The sequence below is a fragment of the Hemitrygon akajei genome, unplaced genomic scaffold (assembly GCF_048418815.1).
Source record: "Hemitrygon akajei unplaced genomic scaffold, sHemAka1.3 Scf000060, whole genome shotgun sequence".
In the NCBI taxonomy this organism is placed as follows: domain Eukaryota; kingdom Metazoa; phylum Chordata; class Chondrichthyes; order Myliobatiformes; family Dasyatidae; genus Hemitrygon; species Hemitrygon akajei.
Window position 1 is genome coordinate 97,876 of NW_027331946.1, and position 23,779 is coordinate 121,654.

At 46.1% G+C, this 23,779-nt stretch overlaps 1 protein-coding gene across 3 annotated transcripts in view; it reads right to left on the minus strand.

Moving 5' to 3' along the window:
- Positions 1-1,376: 1,376 nt before the first annotated feature.
- Positions 1,377-23,779, minus strand: part of LOC140721722 (NACHT, LRR and PYD domains-containing protein 3-like) — a 60,469-nt gene continuing 38,066 nt past the window's right edge. For all 3 annotated transcript variants that reach the window (XM_073036510.1, XM_073036509.1, XM_073036511.1), the window contains 9 exons: positions 21,062-21,154; positions 19,977-20,143; positions 18,901-19,072; positions 18,751-18,801; positions 3,925-5,662; positions 2,778-2,864; positions 2,453-2,623; positions 2,130-2,297; positions 1,377-1,965 (listed from right to left, as the gene is read on the minus strand). In XM_073036510.1, coding sequence (XP_072892611.1) covers positions 1,875-1,965; positions 2,130-2,297; positions 2,453-2,623; positions 2,778-2,864; positions 3,925-5,662; positions 18,751-18,801; positions 18,901-19,072; positions 19,977-20,143; positions 21,062-21,122 — 2,706 coding nt within the window. In that variant the 5' untranslated portion in view covers positions 21,123-21,154 and the 3' untranslated portion in view covers positions 1,377-1,874. The remainder of the gene's footprint in view (positions 1,966-2,129; positions 2,298-2,452; positions 2,624-2,777; positions 2,865-3,924; positions 5,663-18,750; positions 18,802-18,900; positions 19,073-19,976; positions 20,144-21,061; positions 21,155-23,779) is intronic.

A 23,779-nucleotide genomic window follows, 5' to 3' on the forward strand; every position in this document is an offset into this window, starting at 1 on the left:
CATCTCTGTGACCTCTTCTACATATATTCATTTTGTGTGTGTGTGTGGGGTTGGGTTGTCCCTGTGCTACAGTTCCAAGGTGAACACAATGACAGTCTCCTCTGTAATCTGTTTCAGAGATATATGACTCGAGAACTCAGTTGATATATCTCACAATACAGACCTTCCCCTCCCCACCTCCATGTCTGTTCCCAGGAGTGTATGATGGGACAGGGTGGGGGGAGCTTCACTCGGTGTCTGACGCCGGGAGTGTGTGATGGGATGTTCTGGAGGGAACATCACTCTGCGTCTGACACCGGGTGTGTGTGATCGGCCGGTGAGGAGGGAGCTTCACTCTGTGCCTGACCCTGGCAGTGTGTGATGGGACAGTGTGGAGGAAGCTTCTCTCTGTATTATAGAAAATATGTGAACAAAATAGAGAGAGTACAGAGAAGATTTACTACAGTGTTACCTGGGTTTCAGCACCTAAGTTACAAGGAATGATTGAACAAGTTAGGTCTTTATTCTTTGGAGCGTAGAAGTTTGAGGGGGACTTGATAGAGGTATTTTAATTTATGAGGGGGATAGATAAAGTTGACGTGGATAGGCTTTATTCCATTGAGAGTAGGGGAGTTTCAAACAAGAGGACATGAGTTGAGACTTAGGGGGCAAATTTTAAGGGTAACATAAGGGGGGATTTCTTTACTCAGAGAGTGGTAGCTGTGTGCAATTTGCTTCCGGAAGAAGTGGTAGAGGCAGGTTCAGTATTGTAATTTAAAATAAAATTGGATATGTATATAGACAGGAAAAGAATGGAGGTTTATGGGCTGAGTGCGGGTCACAGGGATTAGGTGAGAGTAACCATTCAGCACGGACTAGACGGGTCGACATTGACTGTTTCCGTGCTGTAATTGTTATATGTTTATATATGTATCTATCTGACCCCGGGAATGTGTGATGGGACGGTGAGCAGAGAGCTTCACTCTGTGTCTGACCCCGGGAGTGTGTGATGGGACGGTGTGGAGGGAGATTCACTCTGTGTCTGTCTCCCGGGAGTGTGTGATGGGACTGTGTGGAGGAAGCTTCACTCCGTGCTTTACTCCGGTTTTCTATCCCCATCTCTCTCGTACTCGGGACCTCAGTAGACTCACGTCGATTTTATCTGTCTGCGGCGGGGGTGGGGGGGGGTGGCGGGTGCAGGAGCGGGTCAGTTAGCCAGGAAGGGGGTTGGGTGGAGACGAGATCCTGGGCACCCAGACTCAGCCAGTCCGACCTTCCTCAGCCTGGAGCTGAGACGCGACTGTGTCAGTGTGTGGAGCTCAGACCCACTGTTGCAGTGCACAGGGTGCGGGGGGCAGGAGAAACCTCAAATAAAACTCGAGTCCGGCACCAGGATAGGAAGTTACAGCGGTTTATTGATTTCATCATGAGAAATGTAAATTAAACAATGTGTGAGCTGCTGACGTGTGGGAATAAATAAGCTGCTCCCGACTCACTCACAGTCACACACAATTAACTGACCGGCAACAACGAGTGACCGGTTGAATAATCAGTCCCGTTTCTCACCGTCACTCTGCATTGGGGAACCGATGATTATAAAATCACACTTCAGGGCCGTGTCCGATATCGCTGCAGATCCAGGGTCACTGCCGAGGGATTTGTCCATTTAACATCATCATATCGGCCAGGCTGCCGAATGCACCGTCCTCAGCAAAGGGAGCAAAAGGACTTTCTCCCCCGGAGTCCCAGACGGAGCCAAGCCCCGTGCTCTTCCTTTCTTGAAGGAGCTCTCGAACGTGGACACGCAGGCCGAATTACGTCAGATGTTGGGAATTATATTATATTGTATTTTAGGTGAAACGGCCAAAATGTCCACATCCCGCGGCCGGGGATGTTCACACGTACACAAACAGTCCGTGTCTGGCTTCCTCCAGAGATTTCAGTTCCTTCTTCCCTCTCTCACTGAACTGACTGTCCCCGAGCAGCCTGAAACAGATAGAAGAATAAAGATGAAATAAACAGATTACACAACAGTGTCAGTAACAGGGGACCGGGGTTAATGTTTCAACAACACTCACAGACAAATATCACCAGAAAACCCACAGATCCGCTGATATTCTATCACATTGAACATGAACACAAACACTCACCCGATCCACTCCAGACTCGGGAGGGTCAGTATGAGGCGGCGGAGTGTGGGGACAGATCGGTCTGTGAGAGAGTTGCACAGCAAGCTTAGCACCGTCAGTGATCGGTTTGTACTGAGAGCGGAGACGAGATCCTCGGCACCAGAATCTGTGAGTCCGACATTGTCCAGCCTGGAGATGAGAGAGAGTGAGGGTGAAGGACACAGACAGACAGGAGACGGTACAAATCCCCAGTGTTTATCAGTAACACAATTACTGATCACATTAATGTTCAGTGTCAGACACCCAAAGACTGTAAACACAATCTCCCACAGTCTGGTACTTACCACAATTTATGTATTTTACACTCCGGGTTCCTCAGAGCCGCAGACACCAGTTTCACTCCTGAATCTCCCAGTTTATTGAAACTCAGCTCCAGGCACCTCAGTGATGTGTTTGTACTGAGAGCGGAGGCGAGATCCTCGGCACCAGAATCTGTGAGACCATCACTGAACAGCCTGGAGATAGAGAGAGTGAGGGTGAAGGACACAGACAGACAGGAGACGGTACAAATCCCCAGTGTTTATCAGTAACATAATTACTGATCACATTCATGTTCAGTGTCAGACACCCAGTGACTGTAAACACAATCTCCCACATTCTGGTACTTACCCCAGTGTCTGTATTTTACACTCTGGGTTCCTCAGAGCCGCAGACACCAGCTTCACTCCTGAATCTCCCAGTTCATTCTCTCGAAGGCTAAACACAAACAGACAAATTGCTGAACAAAATGATTTAAACCGTGGGTCTGAGGGAATTTCTCTCACTCGGATATTTCAGGAAACATGAAACCCTTCAGTAAATCACTGATCGGAGTTCCCATCACTGTCAATGTCCCTCACTGCCCAGCTCTGGGGTGTTCGCCGAATGTCAGTAATTTAGTCTGTTGGTATAACTCTGTAAACTCCACATATTCTGTCCCATTCCCCGATGGTGAGAAAAAATGTTCCTGACGTGAGAGGGCCGGATGGGCGGGGTTGAATTGTGGAAGAAATACCCACTATGAGGAAGATTTGTAAAGTGTCGATTGGAGATGGTGGAAGAGACCCCACCTGAGGAAAAGGGATGCGAAGATGAGGGAAAGATCCCCACAGGAGGAAGGGGGATTGGGAAGAGAGATCCCACAGAAGTCAGGAGGATGAGGAACAGAGATCCACAGGAGGAAGGAGGATGGAAAAAAACATACCACAAGATGACGAAAATAGATTGCATGGGAGGGGTGTGAACTGAGGCCCAAAATCGAGAGATGCACCCATGGGGTCTGGGTGGCTAGTCGTGAGCACAGTCACAGAGGTGAACTGATGGTGATCATCACACAGAGGGAAGGGCAGGGGAGGACAATCTCACAATGATATTTATTTCCTTCTCACTGGGGGTCTGCTGACGGTCTCTTGTCCTTCACCGGGAAGGGAGTGAGTCTCTGACCCACCTGCTGCAGTCAGTGTCGGTCTGGGTGTCAATAACAGTGAGAAGGAACATTGTCAATGGACGTATCACAGGCAGCGAGAAACACGGCCATTCCTGTGATTTACTACCATTGAACCAATGGCCGTTGTTCACTGATCTGATGAAGTCTCCAACATCCCTTCACAAGGAATAACAGAACCCTCTCGTCCTTGGGGAATTACTGACCGATTCCCTGGTTATTTGTCACAATTCTTCACAATCTGATTTACTACAGTTGTACCCAAATCCGTTTACATTGAAACAACACAATGGAACAGTTAAACAGTTCAGAGTGAGAGGTAAGACAACTTACTTCAAGTCCTGGCACTTGTGCAGCACGGGTCCAAGTCGCTGGATTCCTTCACACCGAATGTAGCATTTCTCCAGGTCGAGGTTTTTTATTGTATCACAGAGTCCGGTGACATGTGACAGGACAGCGCAGTCAATCGGGGTCAAACCCACTCTACTGAATGAAAGGAACTCCACAGATCCCAGTGTGGCCCGAGCCAGTCCACTATTCTGAGTCTCAAACAGGTAGTGACAAGTGTTCAAGAATCTCCTTTTACCAGCTTCAACCTGTGTGTTTCCAATCTGGCGCTTAACCTCTTCCTTCACCCAGTCAATCACCCGGCAGGTTGTTTCATGAGGAAATGGACCCAGAAACTCCTCCAGGCCCCGAGCTGTCATTGGGGAGGAGAGACCAGCAACAAAACGGAGAAATACCTCAAATCGCCCATCTGTTGTGTTGTCGGCTTCAGTGAGGAATTTCAGGATATCCCCGGGATGTGGATTTAGAAATTGTGCGACCGCAGCTACAAATTCTTGGATGGTGAGGTGTGGGAATGTGTACACCACACATCGGGCAGAATTCTCTCTCTCCAAAAGCTCCATCAGGAACCCGGACAGGAACTGGGAAGGCTGCAGATTGTAGTTGATCAAATCTCCATCTGTAAACACAATCTTCCTCTCGGACACTCCTCTGAAGGCCATCTGACCAACCCTGAGTAACACATCACGGGGGTTCTCAATCTCTCGGCCGTGGTTTTTCAGGATGTTGTAAATATAGTAGGAGTACAGTTGGGTGATGGTCTTGGGAACTCGCTGTGGGTCGCTGACTCTTTGTGTGAAGAAGGGGCCCAGTGCCAGAGCGAGGATCCAGCAGTAGGAGGGGTTGTAGCTCATGGTGTACAGGATCTCGTTCTCCTTCACGTGTTTGAAAACAGCTTCTGCCACCGTCTGATCTTCAAAATGCCTGATGAAATATTCCTTCCGTTCCTCACCAGAAAATCCAAGGATTTCAGCCCAGACACTGATCTTCGCCTTTTTCAATAAATGTAACACAGTGGGGCGGGTGGTCACCAGCACTGAACACCCTGGGAGCAGCTTGCCCTGGATTAAACTGTACACAATGTCAGACACCTTGCACTTGAATTCAGGATCTGTGCATGTGGACCGAGGTTCGGTGTCTCTCTGACTGTCAGCAAAATCAATTGTGTCATTGAATTCATCCAAACCATCCAATATAAACATCAATCCCTCTGGGTTCTTCCAGATTTCTTCAAGGATATTCCCAAAGTAAGGATACTGATGCAGAATCAGTTCTTTCAGATTTATTAAACAGTTAATGGAGTTCAATTCCCGGAATTTGAAACTGAAGACAAACTGGAATTGTTGGTATATTTTCCCCATGGCCCAGTCATAAACAATCTTTTGTACCATTGTTGTTTTGCCAATCCCAGAGACTCCGGCCACTGCTGCCGAACTCCCAGATTTGGATTTTCTCCAGGAAAAGCTGCTCTGGAACAAGTGATCCGTCCGGAGTTTTTCCAGTTCTCTGTGGAGATGTTTCTGTCTCCACTCCTCATGGTCTCTGCCTCTTGCCAGCAGCTCATGTTCCACCAGTGTCCGATCTCGAACAGTAGAAATGACCGTGAGCTCAGCGTATCGATCAACCAGCTGGAAAACCTTCACCTTCTCTGTCATCAGGATCGTGTTCACCCTCAGTGTTTCAGTTTGTGCCCGCAGAGTCTCCTTGTGTTTCTGTTGGACATCTTCAATGGGAACAGATAGTGGACAAACTGTTAGATGCCTGAATTTAGAAAAAAGTATTTAACTGCAGAAGTGTTAGCTCGAAGCTATTACATTAATTGAATTCATCAATGAATGTTAGAAACATAGACAACCTACAGCACAATACAGGCACTTCGGCCCACTAAGTGGTGCCGAACATGTCCCTACCTTAGAAATTACTAGGCTTACCCACAGCCCTATAATTTTCAAAGCTCCATGTACCTATCCAAAAGTCTCTTGAAAGACCCTATCGTATCCGCTGCCACCACCGTTGCCGACAGCCCATTCCACGCACTCACCACTCTGAGTATAAAACTTACCCCTGACATCTCCTCTGTACCTACTCCACAGCACCTTAAAGCTGTGTCCTCTTGTGACAACCATAACAGACCTGGGAAAAAGCCTCTGACGATCTACACGTTCAATGCCTCTCATCATTTTATACACCTCTATCAGGTCACCTCACATCCTCCTTCTCTCCAAGGAGAAAAGGCCAAGTTCACTCAACCTGTTTCCATAAGGCATGCTCCCCTAATCCAGGCAACATCCTTGTAATGTCATGGTCCCTTCTGGCACCTGGCTGCCTGACTCAGGAATTGGGCCTTTCACCCCTCGTTTATTTCCCAATCTATTCCCAGGTTCCAATAATTACAAACACCTGCATTGCATCAAACAGAGCAGCATAAGAGTCCTGTGGCCACTACCAGAAGGTGCCAGTTCGTTGGTCAATTCTCGTGTGTTACTTCGTTCCCTGTTCCGATTAGAACCGTTAGCTCTAAGTTCCGCTCTAGATTCTAGAGAGTCCCTGTGAATCCCGTTTCCTTGTCAAGATCCCTCTGGTTTCCTGCTCTACGTTCAGGTCCACGCCAGCCTCTCCTATTCAGTTGACGTGTCAGTGTCCTGCACTTGAGTTCTCCTCCGTCGCCCCCGTGTAACATGTAAATCTCCTCTGCACCCTTTCTATGCCTTATACATTCTTCCTCCAGTGAGGTGAACCGAACTGAGCACAGTACTCCAAGTGGGGTCTGACCAGGATCCTATATAGCTGGAACATTACTTTTCGTCTCCAAACTTCAATTCCACTATCGATGAAGGCCATCTTAACCACAGAATCAACCCGCGTAGCTGCTTTGAGTGTCCTATGCACTCGGACCCCAAGATCCCTCTGATTCTCCACACTGCCAAGAGTCTTGCCATTAGTGCTGTATTTTGCCATCATATTTGACCTACTCAAAAAAAAACTTCACACTTATCTGGGTTGAACTCCATCTGCCACTTCTCAACCCAGTTTTGCATCCTATCAATGTCCCGCCGAAACCTCAGACAGCCCTCCACACTATCCACAACACCTCCAAACTTCGTGTCATCAGCAAATTTACTAACCTATCCTTCCACTTCCTCATCCAGGTCATTTGTAAAAATCACAAAGAGTCGGGGTCCCAGAACCGGTCCCAGAGGATCACCACTGGTCATCGACCTCCAGGCAGAATATGACCAATCTACAACCACTCTTTGCCTTCTGTGGGAAAGCCATTTCTGGATCCACAAAGCCATTTCCCCTTGGATCCCATGCCTCCTTACTTTCTCAATAACTTGGCATTGGGTACCTTAACAAATGCCTTGCTGGAATCCATATACACTGCATCTACTGCTTTTCCTTCATCATTGTGTTTATTCACATCCTCAAAACATTCAATCAACCTCGTAAGGCACGACCTGCGCTTGACATAGTTATGCTGACTATTCCTAATCATATTATACCTCTTCAAGTGTTCATAAATCTTGCCTCTCAGGATCTTCTCCATCAACTTACCAACCACTGAAGAAAGCGGCCTGGTTGAGGGAAGTGCCTGGTGTGAGAACTGCGCGTCTTTGGCTCAGGAGATTCTGGCAGTTTTGGCAGTTGGAATGTGCAATCAAGAATTGATTAGCAGTTGATTGGCAATCAAGATTTGAATAGCTCAGACTCAGCAGAAAACAGCTGACTGGGCAATCAAGGTCAGGTGACCTTGCAGCTAGCAAAGCTCAAGCTAATAAAAAGAGGGAGACCTCCAGCGGAGCGGGCTGGTTGAGGGAAGTATGTGGTGTGAGAAGTGCTAGTCTTTGGATCGAGAGTCTTCGTCGAGGAGGCTGAGGGAGGAGACGAAGTCAGGCACAATTGGAGAAGGTGAAGACATGACCGCTAAGCTGATTCATTGTGCTATGTGCATGATGTGGGAGGTCAGCGACAATGATGGTGCCCCCGGCTGCTACAGCTGTGGAAAATGTGTTCAGATTCAGCTTCTGAAGGAGCATGTTGCAGCATTGAATAAAGAACTGGATGACTTCAGGTTCACCCGCGAAAATGAGAGTTTTCTGGACAGGACCTACAGTGAGTTTGTTACACCGAGTATACCGGAAGAGAGAAAGGGGCCGACGATGTGGCCGGAAAGGATGAACTGGAAATATAAGGATGGAGTTAAAGAGAAAGTGAAAATAAGAAATGTTAAAGAGGACAACAGAATCAATGGAGTAGAAAGCTCAAGAAGAGATCATACAGTATGGTCAAGTGAAATAGGAATTGATATGAAAGGAGAGGTGAGTAACGAATTAAAAGTATTATATATGAATGCACGAAGTTTAAGGAATAAAGTAGATGAGCTTGAGGCTCATTTGGAAATTGGCAAGTACGATGTTGTGGGAATAACAGAGACATGGTTTTAAGCGAACAGGGCTTGGAAAATGAATATTCAAAGATATACATCTTATTGAAAGGACAGACTGAATGGCAGAGGTGTTGGGGTGCCTCTGTTGGTGAGGAATGATATTCAGTCCCTTGTGAGGGGGGACATAGAATCAGGAGATGTAGATACAGTATGGATAGAACTGAGAAATTCTAAGGGTAGAAAGACTCTAATGGGAGTTATCTACAGGCCCTCAAACAGAAGTCTGGATGTAGGGTGTAAGTTCAATGAAGAGTTAAAATTGGCATGTCGCAAAGGTAAAGATACAGTTGACACTGGGGATTTCAAAATGCAGGTAGACTGGGAGAATCAGGATGTTACTGGAACCCAAGAAAGGGAGTTTGTGGAGTGCCTCCGAGATGGATTCTTAGAACAGCTTGTACTGGAGCCTACCAGGGAAAAGACAATTCTAAATTTACTGTTGTGCAATGTACCAGATTTAATCAGGGACCTGGAGGTAAAGGAATCATTAGGAGGTAGTGACCATAATATGATATGTTTTAACTTACAATTTGAGAAGGAGAGGGGAAAATCGGATGTGTCAGTATTACAGTTGAACAAAGGGAACTATGGAGCTATGAGGGAAGAGCTGGCCAAAGTTCAATGGAATAATACCCTAGCAGGGAAGACAGTGGAACAACAATAGCAGGTATTTCTGGGAATAATGCAGAAGGTACAGGATCGGTTCATTCCAAAGAGGAAAAAAGATACTAAGGGGAGTAAAGGGCGACCGTGGCTGACGAGGGAAGAAAAGGGCAGTATGAAAATAAAAGAGAAGTATAACATAGCAAAGATGAGCGTGAAACCAGAAGACTGGGAAGCTTTTAAAGAGCAACAGAAGATAACAATAAAGGCAATACGCCAAGAAAAAATGAGGTACGAAGGTAACCTAGCCAAGAATATAAAGAAATATAGTAAAAGCTTCTTTAGGTATGTGAATAGCAAAAAAATAGTTAAGACCAAAATTGGACCATTGAAGACAAAAACGGGTGAATTTATTATGGGGAAGAAGGAAATGGCAGATGAGTTGAACAAGTATTGTGGATCTGTCTTCACTAGGGAAGACACAAACAATCTCCCAGATGTAATAGCAGCCAAAGGAACAAGGGTAAAGGATGAACTGAAGGAAATTTATATTAGGCAAGAAACTGTGTTGGATAGACTGTTGAGTCTGAAGGCTGTTAAGTCCCTGGGACCTGATGGTCTGCATCCCAGAGTACTTAAGGAGCTGGCTCTGGAAATCGTGGACGCATTGGTAATCATTGTCCAATGTTCTATAGATTCAGGAACAGTTCCTGCTGACTGGAGGGTGGCCAATGTTGTCCTACTTTTCAAGAAAGGAGGGAGAGAGAAAACAGGGAATTATAGACCAGTTAGCCTGACGTCAGTGGTGGGAAAGATGCTGGAGTCAATTATAAAAGATGAAAATATGACACATTTGGATAGCAGTAGAAGGATCAGTCCGAGTCAGCATGGATGTATGAAGGGAAGATCATGCTTGACTAATTTTCTGGAGTTTTTTGAGGATGTAACTATGAAAATGGACAAGGGAGGGCCAGTGGATGTAGTATACCTGGAATTCCAGAAAGCTTTTGAAAAAGTCCCACATAGGAGATTAGTGGGCAAAATTAGGGCACATGGTATTGGGGGCAGAGTACTGACATGGATTGAAAATTGGCTGGCCGACAGGAAACAAAGAGTAGCGATTAACGGGTCCCTTTCGGAATGGCAGGTTGTGAACAGTGGGGTACCGCAAGGTTCTGTGCTAGGACCACAGCTGTTTACAATATGCATTAATGATTTAGATGAAGGGATTAAAAGTAACATTAGCAAATTTGCTGATGATACAAAGCTGGGTGGCAGTATGAACTATCAGGAAGATGTTATGAGAAAGCAGGATGACTTGGACAGGTTGGGTGAGTGGACAAATGTATGGCAGATGCAGTTTAATGTGGATAAATGTTAGGTCATCCACTTTGGTGGCAAGAACAGGAAGGCAGATTACTATCTAAATGGAGTCAAGTTAGGAGAAGAGTAAGTACAACAAGATATAGGTCTTCCTGTTCATCAGTCAATGAAAGCAAGCATACAGGTACAGCAGGCAGTGAAAAAAGCCAATGGCATGCTGGCCTTTATAACAAGAGGAATCGAGTATAGGAGTAAAAAGTTCCTTCTGCAGCTGTACAGGGCCCTGGTGAGACCCCACCTGGAGTATTGTGTGCAGTTTTGGTCTCCAAATTTGAGGAAGGACATTCTTGCTATTCAGTGAGTGCAGCGTAGGTTCACAAGGTTAATTCCCGGAATGACGGGACTGTCATATGTTGAAAGATTGGAGCGACTGGGCTTGTATACACTGGAATTTAGAAGGATGATAGGGGATCTGATTGAGTCATATAAGGTTATTAAAGGATTGGACACGCTGGAGGCAGGATGCATATTCCTGTTGATGGGTGAGTCCAGAACTAGAGGCCACAGTTTATGGATAAGGGGTAGGCCATTTAGAACTGAGATGCGGAAAATATTTTTCACCCAGAGAGTGGTGGATATGTGGAATGCTCTGCCACAGAAGGTAGGGGAGGCCAAGTCTCTGGATGCATTCAAGAGAGAGTTAGATGGAGCTCTTACAGATAGCGGGGTCAAGGGATATGGGGAGAGGTTAGGAACGGGGTACTGATTGTGTATGATCAGCCATGTCACAGTGAATGGCGGTGTTGGCTAGAAGGGCCGAATGGCCAACTCCTGCACTATTGTCTATTGACTCACTGGTCTATAATTTCCGTGTCTATCTTCACTCCCTTTATTGAATAAAGGTACAAACTCCGCAACCCTCCAATCCCTACTGATGATTCATAGATCATTGCCAGAGGCTCAGCAATCTCTTCCCTCGCCTCCCACAGTAGCTTGGGGTACATTTCATCCGGTCCCGTCTACTTATCCAGATTGATGTTTTCCAAAAGCTCCAGCCCATCCCCTTTCTTAATATCTACATGCTTAAGCTTTTCAGACTGCTGCGAGTCAGCACTACAATCACCAAGATCTTTTTTTCATAGTGACTACTGAAGTAAAGTGTCCATTAAGTACCTCAGCTATTTCCTCCGGTTCCATATACACTTTCCCACTGTCACACTTGATAGGACCTATTCTTTCACGTCTTATTCTCCTGCTCTGCACATACTTGTAGAATGCCTTGTGGCAAGGCCTTCTCATGGTCCCTTCTGGCTCTCCTAACTTCATTTTTTTAGCTCCTTCCTATTAGCCTTATAATTTTCAAGATCTCTAACATTACCTAGCTTTCTGAGCCTTTTGAAAACGTTTCATTTCTTCTTGACTATTTTTGTTACAGACTTTTACACCACGGTTCCTGTACCCTTCCATAGCTTCCCCGTCTCCTTGTAACGTACCTATGCAGAACTCCATTCAAATATCCCCTGAACATTTGCCACATTTCTTCCATACTTTTCCCTGAAAACATCTGCTTCCAATTTCCTGCCTTAGAGCCTCATAATTCCCGTTACTCCAATTGAACGCTTTTCTAACTTGTCTGTTCCTATCTCTCTCCAATGCTACTGTAAAGGAGATAGAATTATGATCACTATCTCCAAAATGCTCTCCCACTGAGAGATCAGACACCTGACCAGTTTCATTTCCCAATACCAATTCAAGTGCAGTCTCTCCTCTTGTTGGCTTATTGTGTCGAGAAACCTTCCTGAACACACCTAACAAACTACACGCCATCTAATGCCCTTGCTCTAGAGAGATTGTCATGGTCCGGATCAGGTTCCCTTCAGATTTATCTAGGTTGTGTTACGATCCGGACCGTTAACTCCTTGTTCCCCTTTAATTCCCTGTTTCCCGTGTCCCTCGAGCTTGGTCATTAAGGCAATTTACTCTTGACCGAACCGGCAGTTTATAAGCCCCTGGCTTCAGTTGTTCGGGGCGAAAGCGTTATGGAGCATTAGTGAAGTCACCGTAGCTACCACGAGCCAAAGTCATCTAGCCGGATCCAACTAAGTTTCCTGACGGAGCAAGCCAAGACTCCTCTTGCAGCAAGTCCCAGCAATTCGCCTTCCATTGCCAGGGAGGGTCCGGGCAAGGTTAACCCGCAAGGGTGAGTTAAGAGCTCCCGCAGCTTGAAACAAACTTGGGTCCAATGATAGTACCGTCTGTTGTTTTGTCGTCATGTATCCAGCTCAGTAGGCAGGCCGGTTGCCGCTACTCAAATGGACTGTCATTGTGTGTTTTCCGTATCCATGTCCTGTCTAAAGAGGGGTCCCGATCCTGTACCCTAGAATGGTCCTGACCCCGTATTAAACAGACCCAACTCCGTGCCTGGTATCTTAAGGCGGAGTCCCGGCTCAGTGTTTCATGTCAAGTGTTTGAGTATCAAGTCCTGGCCCTGGTGTTCCAAGTCCCAAGTCTCCAAGTCCTGGCTGTGGTGTTCCAAGTATCCATGTTCTGGCCTTGGCGTTCCGTTTGCCTAGTCTCCAAGTCCAAGGTCTGTGTTCCTAGTCCTGGCTCTGATCCCCTATCTCCAAGTCCTGGCCCCCCAGACCCTGAGTCCCAGCCTAGTCTCGGGCCTGAGCCCTCGTCCATTACGCTTATTCCCGTTTCCTCTTTGCTCTCCTTGCTTTCCCTGTTCTATCCTTGCATCACGGTTCTCCTTGTAAAGAGTAATAAACTCTATTTTAGTTAACCTTACAAAAACGTATTTATGTCCTGCATTTGGGTCCTCCTCCAGCACCATTGCCCTCCACAGTGTGACAGAGATGCCAATAGATATTTGGGAAATTATAATCTCCCATCACGACAACTCTGTTATTATTATACCTTTCCAGGATCTGTTTCTCTATCCGTTCCTCGATATCCTTGCTACTATTGAGCGGCCTATAAAAAACACCCAGTAAAGTTATTTACCCCTTCCTGTTCCTAACCTCCACCCACAGAGACTCCACAGACAATCCTTCCATGACTTCCACCTTTTCTGTAGCCGTGACACTATCTCTGATCAACAGTGCCACGGCCCCACCTCTTTGGCCTCCCTCCCTGTCCTTTCTGAAATATGTAAAACCCGGCACTTGAAGTAACCATTCCTGCCCCTGAGCCATCCAAGTCTCTGTAATGGCCACTACATCATATCTCCAAGTACTGTTCCACGCTCTAAGCTCATCCGCTTTGTTCGTAAAGTAAATTCGATTAACAGACCCCAAAATGGACAGATCAACACATTTCCGCATTAATTGTGCCGTGAAGGTGAGTATTTCCCTGGTAATTTACTGAAGCCTCCTCTTCCCCCCCCCCCCCCCCCCCCCGGCTGTACCGTACTGGACTGCCTCTCACTCCTGTCACAGCTATCATTGTTCCCCTGGAAGAAACTGTTAATCCCCAGTGCTGTTGTGGCGTATGGAGGTGGATAAAAGGGTAGTGGACATTCTGTCATAGGAACAGTTCAGGGAATCATAGCCCCCCTTCCCATCCCACCGTCACTGATTCAAACTGCAAAGAAGTAGCTTTGATGATCAAAATTTTATTCTTAAAGTATTTTATCAGCACGTTTGTTGATCAGTACCTGCACTGTGGGGAACAACTGGGGGGGAAAATGTCAATGTCTTGTTCAGGAAAACGCAAAACGCAGACAGTCCCGCCCCCCACAATCATCACAGATGCTGCTCAGATCTCTTAAAGGGTATGTGTTGTAAACACTCAACAGATTCAAGATTCAAGATAGACAAGTGTAAAGGAGAAGGAAATAATTGTTATTCCGGATCTGATATAGCACAGAAAACTCAGATAAAGATCGCAATGGAAAACACATTAAATGTAAATATATACGACACAGGAGTCACTCTAACCACGGGTGGTTCTGACAGAAAATTTTCAAACCGTGCGGGTGGTGGGGTGGCTAAGGCATTGGAGGTGATGATCAGTCTTACTGCTTGAGGAAAGTAAATGATTTTGAGTCTGGTGGTCCTGCTGTGGATGCTACGTAGCTTCCTCCCTCATGGAAGAGGATCAAACAGCCCATAGGCAGGATAGGTGGGATCCTTCCTGATACTGCTGGCCCTTTTCCAGAGCCTTTCTGTGTATACGGATGGAAGGTAGTCTGGGGATGCCGGTGATGCGTTGGACAGTTATGACTACCCGTTGTAGAGCCTTCCAGTCCACAACAGTTATGCAGCATGTTGGCCTACCCTCTGCAGCACAGCTGTAGAAGGGCAGGAGTGTAGATGTTGAGTACAGGTCAGATAACGTCTGTGGAAAGGGGAGACAGGGGAGATGCTAATAGTCTGTGACTTTAAATACAAGTTTGAAAACCACACCGATTACAGGTCGAGTGTTGAAGAAGAGAGCAGAGACCGAGGAATTTCAGTAGCTGGTGGTTCAGGATTTCAGCTGTTACAGAACCTGCGTAGAACACAGAACAGCACAGGAATAGGCCCTTCGGCCCACAACGTTGGTGCCAGCATGATGCCACATTAAACTCATGACAACTGCCTCCAGTGGTAATTACTCCCCCCGTTCCCTGACTGTCAACGTGCCTGTTGAAATCTCCAACAGTTGTCTGCATCTCCACTCCTGGAAGCATATTGCAGGCACACGTCATTCTATGCAAAAGACAATGCACTGTTCATCTTTCCTCTCACCTCACCCCAAATGAATAACCTTTGTTAACTGATATATCTACACCGGAAACACTCTATCTTCACCTCTCAATTTATTAACACCATATATGGTCTCCCTTCAACCCTTTACACTTCATAAAAAATAATTCCAATTTGTCTACCCACTCCATAAAGTTTATGCCCTTTAATTTAGAATGTGAGTGGTATATCTCTTCAACACCCAATGAGGCCTTCACACCTTTCCTCTAATGGGGGACAGAATTTCACCAATAGTCCAAGTGTCATAAAATGGCTTTGGGAGCGGACCCAAATGCAAGACACAGACACTGAAGTACTGAAAACAGGACCAGGAACACGGGACTGGGAAGTGGAACTTAGAATAAGCAGCCTGGAACTCGGAACTCTGAAACCTGAACCTGGGCAAGGACCCAGAAACTGGGTCTTGACTCGGAATCGGAGCCCGGGTCTAGGCAAGGACGTGAGGACCAGAAATATGGCTAGGGGAAGACGTGGACTGGACGCTCAGAGCCCGGAACTCGGTCACAGGAAGACATATCACAGAGCCGGGACCCTTTCTTGGGAACAGGGCGTAGGACCGGAACTCATACACAGAACACAGAGACAGGACCCCTCTTAGAGTGCAGGACTTCGGGACGGGGCTTTACACAGAGTCAGGAACCCTCGTTAGGAACAGGACAAAGGGCCAGGACTAGTCTTAGACACGGACACAAAACACGGGGACACAGAGGGACAGTTCCAAATCAACGACAGATAGTGTCTCATTTTGCCGTGGCAAGGCTCCGATCTCGCTCCGACCGATGAACTTGACAGCGGTTGCAGGCGAAGGCTTCAGGCGAGGGTTGCAGGCAAGTGTTCAGGCGAGGGTTGCAGGCAAGTGTTCAGGCGAGGCTTCAGAAGGAAGGGGAAGGGAAGGGAACAGTCCAACAACTGAAGCTGAGCCCAGGAACTATTTATGTAGCCAGCCCAAAATGAGAATCGTGTGCCTCAAATTAAGGCACCCAACAGAAACAGGAAAAACAGGAAAACCTGGAATAAGGGTCAATGGACCGGACCGTGAACCCGAATGCAGACTTTACGGACCGGACCATGACACCAATGCAGACAAACCGAAGTTTTATGCAGCTGGGAACATAAAGATTCACATTCTGGGAGCAATGGACATGGACATCAAGACATGAAAGATGTCAGGGTCATGACCTTTACTCTTCACTTCCCCCATACACTTGATCTCCTGAATTGCAACAACTCACACTCCTCTCGATTAAACTTCATATGATATTTCCCCATCCGCATCTGCAACTAATTGATATCCCGACAGATTCTTTGACACGCCTCTTCCACTTAGACCTCTCCTTATTGATAACCATCTGAGAATAGGAGTTGTGTTCACTGTTTCCAAAGGCTCTCCCACTGAAACCGAGCATCTTTTGCAGTCCCAATATCAGGTGCAGCATGGCCTCTTCGGTCGTTCGGACATGGCACACATTATTCCCAGAACACATCCACATTCGGAGATTCCTATAACATTCTTGCATTAAGGAAACACTGGGCAGAATATGCTGAGCTATCAGCCACAGAGGGAAAGTTAAAATTACCCACTGCAGCGAACTTGATGCTATTGCATCTTTCCAGAATTTTTCCGACATATCAATTGTTCTATCTCCTGATGACTATGGGGGATATTTAGTAACAACCCATCAGTGACTTTATCTATCTTATTGCTGAGCTCTCTCCATATTGCCTCAGTACTGGAACTCCTCAGTATGTCCTCTTTGAGTGCAGCTGTGAAATTCCTCAGATAGTAAATGAACCTCTCCAAATGAATTACCTCCCCTCTCTAATCTGAATTATCACAACTCTGGAACATCGATCTGCCAATTCTGCTTCTGTCAACCAAGTCTTCACAAAGGCCACAGCATCACACATGCATGTGCTGATTCACTCTCAAGGTCCAACTACCGGACCTCCAAAACTCTGTCCACTGAACTAACTAGTTGAGGCCCAACCATCCCATCCTATTCATTTACCCGGCCCTGTCTGCCTTACAATGAGGTTTATTAGCCTAACCTGTATCTTCCTTCGACCCGAATAGGCAGGAGATAATGTAGCTGGGCAATTGTTTGGAGTGTCAGTGGAGATCATTCTGGACATACAGACCATGGGTCTCAGTTATGGAAAGGGATGGCCATGGCCCGAGTATGAGGTCATGAATTAGGGGAAAGTCGATGCCAATATGACAGGGTATAGATGACGAGTGGAAACAGTTACTTGCAGCTACACCACACCTGAAGAAAGTCTTTTAAAACAGTGTTGGATCTCATAGTATGTTTGAACCATGCCATGTGTGTACAGGGTTTCACAGAGTTTGAAGTGCCTGTTAGGGGTCTGCGGGAGCTCACTGCATGTCAGCAGTCTACCAGGGGTGTGTAGATTCTCACAGTGCGTCGGAAGCTTGCCAAGGGTGTGTGGAGTCGCACCGTGTGTCAAGACCCTGTCAGAGGTGTGTGGGGTTTCACAGTGTGTCAGGACCCTGTCAGGGGTGTGTGGGGACTCACAGTGTGTCAGGATCCTGTCAGGGATGTGTGGGGACTCACAGTGTGTCAGGACGCTGTCAGGGCTGTGTGGGGACTCACAGTGTGTCAGGATCCTGTCAGGGATGTGTGGGGACTCACAGTGTGTCAGGACGCTGTCAGGGCTGTGTGGGGACTAACAGTGTATCAGGACCCCGTCAGGGGTGTATGGGGTTTCACAGTGTGTCAGGACCATGCTGCGAGCCAGTGGGCTCTCCATTCAACTTATTTCAATGAATTAGGGAAAGACTGATTGTTGAAATAGTTACTTTTTAGAGGATGTGACAGTGGTAAATATGATGCTCTTCAATAATCAGGAAGAAAATATGTTTCGGATTCAGAATGGCTGAGAGAATTTCACTGCCGTGCCTGTTCCCTTGGCAAACAACATGAAGAATAGTAAAGAAGAGGCTTGCACGGAAATTGCCGCAATCCCACGACCCTTGGTTTCTCTGTCCGAATCCCCATCTATTACACTTCCGAAGTTTCCATCATATAACACCGGCACACACGAATTTCATCTTCTCTAGACTTTGCTGAGGATTTTGTATCCCATCACACCCTCACTAACACTGTCTCCTGATGGAATTCCCAGGATTACTGAGTGCGAAATTAAACTGGATAACTGTAGCAGTGTTTGCACCATTGGATTGCAGATGTGAACAGAGTCGTGTCTATATGATGCTTTACAGTTGAAAAGACTAGGTAGGGTGTTACATGATTTTCTCATTAAAAGGAAGCTATCATTGTTATTCTGTGACGAGAACTTCAATGAACTCCCAATTCTAAAAATGATGACCTGTAGGATCTGAGGGAATTTAGAAAAGTGATTTAGGATGAGGGCTGTTCCATGGGTTGGGTAGCTGCAAGGAAGTTATTTCACCTTTCGTGGGGAAAAAAAAAGAAGCAAATTCTGTTTTTCACACATTCAGATCGTCCTCTTCTCCATTCTGACACCGGTAGAGGACCAGTCATTCCAGGAGCCAGAGTGGTGTGATCCCCTTCTGCGAAAACATTTTCCATGTGTCCAATTGTTCTATGTTGCAAACATTTACCTGGTCAAATCCGGGTAGCTCAGCAACGAGATCCCTACACAATATCAAACATTGGAGGAAACATCCATTTCTTCACTTACCTTTCAGCTCTCTGGGAATCTCCTGTACGGGTTGATGGACCGGAACACAACCTGTTCGGATTTAAATAAATTGAGGAATTGAAATGTGTAAAATTATAAAGTGGATAGTATTTGAATCCAAAATTAAATTCATCTCTGATATTATCTCACCATGTTCCTGAATTTCTTTCAATAGTTTGTCCAGCTTTGGGACACCAATCCGCATTTTCGCAACTGTTTCCCACATCACCCGCCGGGCGCGGGACCCTTTCTCCATCACCAGGCTCAGGAGGAGTTTAGAACTGTCCGCCCACTCTCCCTTATCAGCGAGATCAGAGATTTTCTGTGAAGAGTAACAATGAACATATTGGGGACTGACAGATTCACACAGAGAATGAGAAGTAAATGATGTGCTCTGTAACGGGATCACACTGAGCAGTCCCCCGGACGGGTGCTGATCCTGTCTGGACATGGACTGTACATTCTGAGTGCAGAGCACACGGAGGGACATTCACCGTGAACCTGGTCCACCAGTCAATGAGATCCTGGCTGGTCTGTGACCGCTTCATTGACGTGGCTCCAAATCCATAAATAATTCCTCACCGGATTTGACGGTGCAAAACAAAATCAGAAAATAACTATCACAGATGAAGAAAGAATTCAGGAAGGTTTTTATAACAGAGTGAGCAGTCACAGGGAAGTTGCAGAAAAGATTATGTGGTTCATCCCCTCTGTCCGCCAGTGTCCAACATGACAGCGGATTACCGGCTGACCCCTGATACCTTTCCTTTGCCTTTTCTAGTGGAGGTTTATTCAGTGATTACACATTACAACATGGCAGTATTCCTCGGTCCACACTGTTTACAGTTGCAGATTGTAACACAATCATCTCCACCAGAGCAGAACACACTCGACCTCCTGTGGCATCCAGTAATAGTGCCCCGCTTCTCACTGACATCCTGCCGTCATACTGCACGGTCTTTTCAAACATATTTCCATTTAATACTGTAATCCCACACAACTGTTACCTGCTCAACTCACTCTGAACATTGAGCAGCCACACACCAGTCCGCGGGGTCTTTTCACCCCTTTCTATCACTGGTTCAGATTCACCTTTTTCTGTTTACAGGTACAGTATTTATTTCCCAGTTGTTCTTTTGTCTAACTTAATATCCATGAGTCAGAGTTCCGACACCCATCAGTCCTGTGATGTGTGAAAATTTAAACCCATTCTCCCTCCCACTCACCCGATGTTCCTCTCCACTGAACTGATTCTCGGCCGTTAACGCCAGGCTCACTCCGTGCACCCCTCCTTCCATCGCCTGCTCCAGCCTGTCCCGGTAGAAGTCCGTCAACTGCAGCAGCTGGAAATCATCCCAGCTTGCCAGGAGCTCGGTGATCACTGAGCTTGGACCTGTGAAGGAAAATGAGGAGCATTAAAGAAATTACAACACCATACTGGGTAGTAACTTTCTCTCTGGAACCTAAAGATCACAACAAAACACAGTCCGAAATATATATATGGGAGCCGGTGGGGGGGGGGGGGGGGGGGGGGGGGGCAGGGGTGGGTGGTGAGGAGAACCGGTTTGGACCGGGGGGTAGGGGTCATCGGGGTGTAGGGCGTGGCATAGTTCCATCTGTTGAAGTCTGCTCTTTCGTGTCCCCAGGAATATACCTCCCTGTTTTGAAAGGACTCTGCTTATTGTTGAGAATATAGTAACCCATCACCATCACTCTCCTGGTACTGCCCATCACCACCGCTTTGCACTGCGTTACTGTCTGCCTACCTGGTCAACCCTTCCTCAGCAAATCTCTGGGATATCTCACAAAATCTCACAATACACAGCATGTCAGGGAGCATCTATGGAGCAGAATAAACAATCAATGTTTTGGGCCAAGGCCCTTCATTCGAACTGGAAATAAGGGGACAGAAATTCTAGATATTGTCACATTACTTTATATTCCATGTGGCCCTGATCTGAAACGTCGACTGTTTATTCCTCTCCATGGATGCTGCCTGACCTACTGAGTTCTGTCAATATTTTGTGTGCCCTTTTGTTGCCCGAAACTTTCAGCATCTGCAGAATGTCTTGTCTTCTGGAGGAACTCGCTATTTTAATGTGCATCACAATCTGTTAGAGGAGCAGGAGCAGACGGTAACTGTACTCCTTCCACGTGTGACTGTGTTTCCCCCAGAGATGTTAACACTCTCTCTCTCTCTCTCATCTCCCTGCTCAGTTATCAAAAATATTTTGTAAATTGCCTATATTGCATTAAACTCAGGCGTAGAATCTGCAGAGTATTTATAAATTAAAATATTTCGCCATCATACCCGTGTCCTTTCCCGATGAGGATGTCACTGGAGCTCCTCCACTGCTCGAACCTTGACGCATTTTGGGGACAGGTGTGATCAGTTTTTACTGTTCTGTAACAAAACAAAACAACAACAGGAGGGTCAGACATTAATTAAAGGAGAATACTGTTTTGTTTTTAAACGGAGGCAAACACTTCCAAACATCTTGGGCCGATCCACTGAAGCCTTGACATGGCTTGATCCACCTGTGCCCATCCACCCACAGTCACACAACGTCCATTTCCGATATCTCCATGGATTGTACACTGGACCAGGCTTCTCCGGGGTATCTACTCTCTGTATTGCAGGCAATTCCCTTTTTGGAACCAATCTTGTGTCCTGGACCAGGAGTGTTGCGTCTACGGAATGGCAAGGCAGATTGAGCAGACAGCGTCCACTGCTTTGGTCCTCCTACCACTGGTAGCACTGTGGTGAGTAATGGACAAGTGTTACTGCAGTGTGGCGTGAAACATTTCTGCTGACGATGAGACTTCTATTCCTCTCGTCACTGGATTATACAGATTTCTCAGTCACACCTGATTCTCACCGTCTCCTTCCAGGTTATCATTGCCTGGCCTTGACACCTACGGCAATATAGGATTTGAGTCTTTCGAGAGACACTCTGACATCCTGAACAATGCAATATCACCCATTGCATTGGGACATCTTGCCCTGAACCACTATAGTTTTTCCGGCAGGGCTTTAAGACCATTATTTGCAGCAAAACTCAGTTAATATTTCTTTCAACTTATCACCTGGCCATTATCAGATAGTTATTTATATGACACAATGTCAGACACAATGTCGGCATGCCATACATCCAAAACAACAAGTTGGGAAAAGTAATTAACATAAATAAAATAACATGCTTGAGTTATTCAGCAAGACAGAGAGTATGTTAATATTTCAGGTGGAGGACCCGTATCAGAGCTGAGCCTGTGTGTAGGAGCCATCTATCTGTTCTCTATCAGCATTGCATCCTGCGTTGTGAATTTATGATGTTTTTTATGGTAAATAGTAGCATCAGTGGGGTTGTGGTACGCGCAAAGGGAGTCAGTTATATATTTGTGCTTTGTTCCATGCAGTACACAGCCCTAATGCCCTTCCTTCGGTCAACATTGGTGGCGTGGAGAGGGGAGACTTGCAGCTTGGGCTACTGCCGATCTTCCATAAGAAAAATACCTTGCCCAGGCTTGCGCCCTGGAAACTTTCCAAGGTGCAAATCCATGTCTATCGAGACTAACGGAGGCCGAGTACCCTACCCAGCTGGGGACTGACGGATGTCATATATTTTGTTATTATCCACTCATTTACGCTGAACTTAAACTTAAACTTCTCGAATGTATGCTTACTGATTGCTAATAAAGGATTGAATACTTATCATTGACATTTGTAACAATCATTATTGGATTTGAGGTCACGTCATGTAAGTAGAACAAACCTGGGGGGTGGGTCGCCAGCAGTGGCAAATTAGCTTGGTTAAATTTCACCGCTACATTCTCAACAGATATTTCTCAACCTGCCGATCACTTAAGTATTCTGAGATGCTGAGTATTTTGCTTCAGTTTTCACCAATGAAAAGGACCTTGGCAATTGTGGGGATGACTAACAGTGGACTGAAATGCATGACTGTACAGACTTGAAGAAAGAGCAAGCACTGGATCTTTTGAGAGGTGTTAAGTTAGATAAGTCGCCAGGACTGAGCGAGATATACCCCATGGTACTGTAGGAATTGAGGGAGGAGATTGCTAGTCCCCTGACGATGATCTTTGCATCATCAATTATGTGGGGAGAGGTAACAGAGGATTGGAAGTTTGCAATTGTTGCTCTTTTGTTCGAGAAATGGAGTAGAGGTAAGTCAAGAAATTATAGACCAGTGAGTCTTACTTAAGTGGTGGGCCAGTTCTGGAAAAGATCCTGAGAGACAGGGTTTATGAGCATTTGGAGAGACATAATCTGATTAGGGATAGTCAACACGACTTTGCCGAGGGCAGGTCATGGCTGATGAACCCGATGTAACAAAGCACATTGATAAAGGTAGAGCAGTGGAAGTACTGTATATGGATTTCAGGAAGAGGTTAGCTAAGGTTCCCCATGGAAAGCTCTTTTAGAAAATAATGAGGGATGGGATCCAAGGAGACATAGCTTTGTGGATGCAGAACTGGGCAGAGAAGTGGCAGATGGAGTTCAATACTGATAAGTGTGAAGCGGTTCATTTCGGTCAAATTTCAAGATAATATAATATTAATGGTCAATCTGGAGGATCAGTGAGATCTTGGGGTCCGTGTCGATAGAACACTCAGAGCTGCTGCACACGTTGACAGTGTTGATAAGAAAACATATGGTGTGTTGGCATTTATCAACCATGGGATTGAGTTCAAGAGCGTGAGGTAATGTTACAGATATATAAGACCTTGAGGTCAGCAGGAGACACTCATGGAGTGAGAACGATTTCAGATTCGCTCCATAACCTTTACTTTATTTAACCTATGATCACCCTTATTTATCTTACATTTACCTACACCAAAAGATTCTTGCTACTTTTTTGGACTTAACTTTAAGAGTTTATTGTGAATTTTGAAGAAATGAGTACAGAAATGGCTTTGAGATCTAAAGGGCGAGAGCCTGGGAAAGATTCTAACGGGAACGGAAAGAAGAAAAAGACCGATCCTAAGCGCACTGAATTGACTAATGAAA